General features: G+C 33.1%; 1 protein-coding gene across 1 annotated transcript; it reads left to right on the top strand.

The window, feature by feature from the left end:
* Positions 1-781: 781 nt before the first annotated feature.
* MS3_00000655 (uncharacterized protein) lies at positions 782-5,829 on the top strand. Its single transcript, XM_051208341.1, has 6 exons — positions 782-1,036; positions 1,933-1,999; positions 4,317-4,462; positions 5,224-5,316; positions 5,365-5,457; positions 5,506-5,829. Exons 3-6 carry the CDS (start codon positions 4,400-4,402, stop codon positions 5,656-5,658), a joined length of 402 nt encoding a protein of 133 aa, XP_051064632.1. The 5' UTR covers positions 782-1,036; positions 1,933-1,999; positions 4,317-4,399; the 3' UTR covers positions 5,659-5,829.
* The last annotated feature ends 1,750 nt before the right edge of the window (positions 5,830-7,579 follow it).

The following is a 7,579-nucleotide window of genomic DNA, read 5'->3' on the forward strand; positions in this document are numbered from 1 at the left end:
CTTATTATCAAAAAGCTAATGATAAAAGTATGTATCCATAAAATGATTATTTGATTACACATGAAATATTTAACCACCTACACCATCATTCGTAGTACTTGCTTACACATTTTCTGTTCATTTCACATCACTGAATTCTTTTCAAAAACTGACAGCGGTAATAATGTGTAATCATCTCAGAAAATTAGGAAGTAGGAATTACATGTGGAATCCATCGATTGTTTGAACACATTGATTGAGATCTGAAGGACAGTTGACATAATCTGGATCATACTAGATTTGACGTGTAATAAATAAATCCGTATGAATAAATTGGATCATAAACTCATTTCACTGATAAAAAAGCAAATGTAGAGATTCATCTTCGTCAACAGCCTTCAATGCTGCTTGATCAGAAGTCTGTATTCCGAAATAAGTAGATTAGTGTCACTCATTACTTGGTCATTCATAAAAATTATTCATTCAAATTAAGAATTCATCAAGTAGAATAATTTGAAGCTATTCATTTTCCATCGTTACCAAACACTGACAAAGCAATGCGTTGCATAACGAAGTAACCATGTTCTATTTGTAAACAAACAAACCATAGCTAATGTCATGTGTACTAAGGGTCGATTTTTTCAGGAGTAATTATAGAGAGTGTTGAGCAAATTTCAATACCTATTCAACTATCAGATTTAATTAGAAGCCCGATGATTTATTATTTCGATATGAAAACGGGGTTGTAATACAGCTTCGGAAAGTAGTTATCAGATATTTATATTGAAGGATGCATGTTTGTTTCATTTACACGGTGTTCACTAGATTATATTTATAACGAATTCTACCGAAGAAAACATTTGAGATAACGAAGAAAATACGTGCCTAAAACTGATCACTTTTCACGTAGGCACATAAAAATTCGCATCCAACAACGACATGATTATCAATAATACCTTACATTCTAAATAACAATAGTCTTTTGCTTGCAGTCCCTACATACAGTATAACTACTCTGATACATCCGAATGGGAAGATATCAATCTATTATAAGAACGTAAGTTGCACAATTGAATAGTAATCTAGTTTTTTTCATGTAATTCGGATTGTTATCTTACATTGCGCAAATCAACACTGTCGAATGCAACACGATAGAAGGATATCAACATTTTTTAACGTGCACACAAACTATACGACTCTTTTAATAACTCCGTAATGACACACGTTATTCCAGCACTTTTTTTAAAACAATGAATTATAGGAAGTGACAATCTGACATATTTGGGCCGATTAAGGACAAACAGTGTATTATATAGTACTTTCCAACACAGTCATTTTCCATCAAGCTTAATTACGTCTTCTGAAGTTCAGCTAATTGAAAATTTCATTGTCAAATAATCTGTGAGATAAATTGTTAAAACTTTGATCGTCTCTCATTGTGTACTTGTTCGAATGTCTGCATTTAATACTTCACCAATTTGAAATACAATAGATGTGTGGTAACTAGAAAAGAGCAGGTGAGATGAAAGATTTCATTTGTGTTGAACTGAATCCATTTTGATTCCTTCGAGGTATTCAGGAGTTGCATGTATGGTGATGAATGGAAGTGAGCACATTACCACAATTCCTTTATATGACAAAAAATTCATGTGCAGCAGCAATTCAGTTGCTCACAATCACACTTCCGTCAAGTGACGTAGATATTCATCTCACAGTGTAGCGCATCATTGCATAATAGATAGATCGTCCGCTGGATTTCAGTGAAGTTGACAACTGAAGTGAGTCAGATTATCCTCGTAGACTAGATGAGTCACACTACTGCAGAAACTGAGAATATCAGTATGCTTACTGTGTAACTAGTTGCCTTTGTGCAAAGTGATGTGAATGACGACACATTCCTTCAGTGATTGGTTGACTTTGATATTTACTCAGACTTCCGTTACTTCTTTTCAGATTCCTAAGGTAACTGGCGAAACCGAAAAGCGGTCGTTTATTTTGGGCACTGTTTGGTGCAGAGAAGGTAATAAACGTTATTTACATTCTGATTTACACTGGCCTACACAAGCAGTCATGTGTTAGCCTAATATTAACTTCTGTGTGTAGCCTTTGATCACCACGTCAATACAGAAATTTGCTGAATTATGTCATGGTGATCCAATATATCTTTCTTACAGTCTACATTATTCAGTGGTTTCGTGTGAAAACAGATTGGTCAAAGTGTCATTGAAGTGTTGATGAAAAACGTGTGAAATAAAATCTGAATACTTGTGGTAAACACATTGTCCAAACACTACTGTTTATTAAAAATTCAACGTGGATGGTGTGTTTCCACATATTGAAGCGAAGTTTCAGCATCATTTGTGATTATAAATCAAGATGCAAACTAGTCCTGAAAAAACCGCGTCCTTTGATCAAGTCATTAATACGGTGAACCACTGAATTTATCTGAATTTAAATCAAGTATCTATGTCTTCATTTGAACAACCGTCATCCTTGTTAGTGTCACAAAAACGATTGTCGTTGTTTTGAGGAAATCGTATTGCTGTTGTTTCTGTATTATATGCTGAACTCCGTAAACATTGAATTTCACGATTCACATCCGCCGACACACACCTAACCTGGTACACTGAGTAATATAACTATGATGTATGAATATCTTCATCATGAATATTCAGAAAAGTTGCTTTAATTTCTTAACATCCGCTCGTTAAACAAAATCTCACTTGTTTTCCACTGTAAAATTTATTTCAAAAGGTTTGAATAAAACCGAAATAAATGTTCCTGGAAAATGGATCCGAAGTAGAACGTTAGTTGAGTATGAAGCCCTCGGGGGTAATGTTAAACCTTATTGTATCAAAAATGACTATTTTCACAGTTGATTGCATCAATTTTGTTTCCAAAATTGAAAATTTCATGTGCAATTTCAGTAAATAATTGAATGAAATTTAGCTTCTAGTATCAAATGACGTTGTTCTATACGTGAATTCTCTGTTGATTATTTAAAATGATGGAGGACGGATGTCCTTCACGTCCTCACGTTGATAAAATTCACTTAAGCGTACATAATGTTACAAAATGATAGATGAGATAATATATGTCAGTTATGTGATTGTGCATTGACTTGGATTCGCGGAAACATTTCTTGAAATTGTAATTTACTTCGAAACAATCACTTACTTTTCAAAAAATATAATTCCTTTTGTTCATCCGTAAAATTGGACGTGTAGACAAGTCAGGTGTTCAGATTTTGATATACCATAGGTAGTTGATACTTGTACAGTATCAAAAATACTGAAGATCTTTATGTTAGGTAAGTGTTTCCTTTCTCACTGATATGTATAGTGAGAAATCTTAAACACTCTTCAGCTCTTTATGTGTTAGAGTATTGAAATAACATCACCATGACTGAGAAAATTAGTCGAAAATCTAATGTTCTGATCGATTTCAATATTCTTTGAATAAAGTTTTATTTATTATTGATGAATGCTCATGATCCAACTGATGTGACATGCTAGGTGACAGCACACAGTGTATAATGTGATCACATAGTTTGCAAACATTTCATAACGATAGGTTGACTGAAATCTCTTTGTTTTTCGATCGAAATAACACAATTATAAGTAAATTTATTGTCTGCGGACAACTGACTTTCTTGCACGGATTTCAAAATAGTCAGTGTGAGTGAGTTTACAATGTTATTTACCAGTTTTCATATGTTGAAGTGGTATACAAGACACGTTTTCATCATCAGACTGATGTCAATGGATGAAACTCGAAATCTTTTAGAAATCAAATGCAGTGTGCTTTGCTGAATCAGATGATAGCATAGTGTATATATTTCTGAATGCAAACAGTCATCAAAATCTACCAAATTCGCACGTCAATACTCATCGTTGAACATTCAACTTAGTTTCATTCAGTTCCGAGTTGTTGTCCCGAAATGTGAATCACATAGCATGAACGGGTTGGCATTCTCATGAATATGTACATTGAGTAATCACAAAGAATTTTCAGTTTATCATGTGGTAGGACATGAAAATATCAGCTCGACAACTGAGAGAATCATTTCGTAATGTAATGTTTAGATCTACTTTAATATTCGTTGAATAAAATGTTAACCATTATGGATGTATTTCCATTCAAAGCCAAGTCGTTTAATGTGAATGTCAATGAATGTGTGCTGAATTTCCCATTGCGCGAGGTGATGACAAATTCCTAGTGAATAAAATAGTCGCCTAATTTTGAAACCATCATTATATTATCGAGTTATAGTTATATTTATTGTTATTTTTTGTTTGATAACTTGTTGTGCAATCACCCTATTCTTTCCACTGAAGATTGTCCAAAACACAATTCGAATGAAGCATGTCAAGACGCAACAACATCGAATACAACGTGTATTTGGTGTGAAACAGTCAATATGTGCATTACGAGCAATGATAAGGGTATTCATGAATTCAAAGTAAATGGTTGCAAGGTTAAAGTAAGTAATTGATAGACTTCACACATTGTTTCCAATATTACCACATTCTACATTCTAAATCTATTTACTGAGATGAACATTTTCTTGTTGCAAATAAGTAGAGTATTGTATACGTTGATGACGTTTAATCAGATATGAGTACGATGCTATGTTTCCACTTGGACATTGGACAATCAATAGAAGCGTCATTTAACACTTATGCTTAAAAAAACGTTGAATCTTCTAATCATAGAATGTGTAGTGATTCTCGATATCCAATATAAAACCGTCTGTATGTGTGAATTGTTACAAAATGCCGATGAGATCAGTTGAATGATGAAACATAATCTATTATAAATTCCGCATCATGTTTGGAAAGTGAAAGTTCATGAACTCTCATCGTTGAATTTCAAAACAGATATTCCTGATACTTTATTGAGAAACTTGTGTTCTGGATGGATTGCTTCAATAAAACCGTCAGTTATTGCTTTGTTCTTAATCATGTACATTGTGATAAAGTGAACCAACCGGGAAACAAATTTCGTCACACGAATAAGTTGTCAGTTAGTTGTAGGATAATGTGTACTTATCAGATTGACTGTCAAATCAGTAGCACATATTCTAAATATATTATATATATTATTCATTGATCATATTGTGCCAATGTGAATTATGTAACTAATTGTTGAATTCACTTGTTTCATCAATACTGACAAAGGTGTATCATGAATGATGAAATATTTGATATTCAATTGTAATTCCACTGTTTCCTTCTTCCAAAGAGCTCGACTGTCAACGTTGCCAATGAACCAACAACTCTAGCAACTACTGAAACTGATTTGAAGCAGACTAGTGGAAGCACTGAATCAGATTTGGTAAATGTTTGACATTTTGTAATCATTATACTATTTCGTTCATTTTAGAACATGACTACAGATACAACAACTCTAGAAACTAATGAAACTGATCTAAGAAATGAATTGAAGAAGACTAGTTTAAGTACTGAATCACATTTGGTAAATATTTGATATTTTGTAATCTTTATGCTATTTCGTTCATTTCAGAACATGACTACAGATACAACTGAAGACATTGGGGAAACAAAATCACTGCAATACGTGTACATCGTTGTACCATTAGTTATCTCTTTCCTTATTGTGTGCACTGGCTGTGGTGTTTGGCTATGGTTCTACAGAAGGAAGAGAGTTTATCAATAGTTCTCACAAACAGCTTCTCAATTGATTTCATCAGGTTGACTTTGTTATTTTCATTTTGTAATTTATGAAATACGCTTTCTATTTTGTTAATCATTTCAATACATTGAAGATTGTTTCATGGAACTGCATATCACATTGATGATTGTTTACGTAATGACTGATGTCACTTTGCTGGTAGAATATAAAAATATAATTTTTTGTGTTTATGTCATTGTTTTCATTCAATAAACACATAAGTAATTTCACAAGAGGTTACAACATTGAATTAATTCAATTAACAGTATCGTGTATAAGTGATTATGTAACCATAGGAATCAAAAACGAGTTCGTTGTAAATGAACATTTGGTTAAAGTCTCAATACTGAGAAATGTCAATCGAAAGTGACGTCGTTCATTGTTGTAAACTAAACTGTCGGAATGCGGCATCAATATGTAACAAGGCACCTCAATCCCTCGTTATTTGACTATTCACTGTTGAGTGCAAGCTGGTTGACAGACTGTTGTTAATTAGTTGTTATGAATTTGTTGAATATGGAATAATTTTAAAGGGTCTAGCTGATACTCAAGTAGGAATGGAAAAAGATGTAGAGTGAATGATGAACTAGTAACAGTTCTGTCGTTGCATTGGTAATAAGATGAGAAATGTGAAACAAAAAATCACTGAAGTGTTTTCGTCAATGATTGATCACATTGTTAAACAAAACTTGCCCAATAACCGGTCCTATTCTCATGGATTTATAAGAAACTAGTCCAGTGTGAAATAACTAGTTTTGTAAAGTATCATAGTTTCCATCTCTCCAGTTGGAATAAACGTTCTTAAACTGATTACATCTGCTCATAACTATTTATCCAACGTTGATTTTACAAATAATAATTCGTTCACTCAACATTTTCACTGATGTTTTGAAGAGAATAATACCTCGTGTAAGATCCATTTTGAAGGTTTTGTGTGTTTATATGTGTGTGGGAATCCCTCCAAGTATACATTTGTAGTTTGTTTCTATTGTTGTTCCTCTAGTTGTACATTTTGTGATTCTTGTTTATTCCATTTTAGTTGGTATTATTTGTATTTCATTGTAATTTTTATTTTTCTTACGTCTTCACTAAGTTTCCGTGTTTCTTCCTTAACTTCATTTATGTTGTGTTTACTTGATACTAAGTCTTGGCAGTGGCCATATTGGTTTGCATTGGTTTGTTCCTCCTTTTCATTGTGTTGATTGCATGGACTGGAATTGTGCATTTTCAATTGTGAATTGAGACACAATTCCAGAATTGAAAGCATTTCTCTAAATGTAGTGTGAGCGGTAATAAAGGCATCGAATGATGAAATCTATGTGAGACATTTCTCTCCCACACAAATTCTAAACAGCATTATAATATTGTCAGATTGAGTATCCGTTAAGATTGCAGTAATTTAAACATTTGGATTCATGAGTATTATACTAAACAGCCGTCCCGTGCTTTCATGTTCTTAATGGTGAACTAGCTCAGATTGATACATGTATTCAAGCATTGTCATGTTCACCATAGTAGTCTAATTTCACATCGCCAGAGGGATACACTCCATGTTTTATGCTATGCGACTCATTCAGTGTATGTAAATCTATCAGAAGTGTGACAAAACAGGAATCGCAAAAACGGCTTATCCGTATCTTAAAATATGAAGTTAGTTGAACAATACAACTGAGATGGTAAATGATTGGAGTGTTTATTCATAGCTGGAGCAAGACCATCTATGAACTGACAACCAAAAAATTTGTTTTCACTTCAGCTTCTTTTTAGAAAAGCAGTAATTATATGTAAAATAAGAATTTCATTCATCTTTGATCTTTGTATGTCGGTGATTGTCAGCCAAATAAACGATGTTTTTTTTTATTGTAACCAACGTTCATCTGACATCCACGATACAGAATAGAGAATA

The sequence above is a fragment of the Schistosoma haematobium genome, chromosome 5 (genome assembly GCF_000699445.3).
Source record: "Schistosoma haematobium chromosome 5, whole genome shotgun sequence".
Lineage (NCBI taxonomy): Eukaryota > Metazoa > Platyhelminthes > Trematoda > Strigeidida > Schistosomatidae > Schistosoma > Schistosoma haematobium.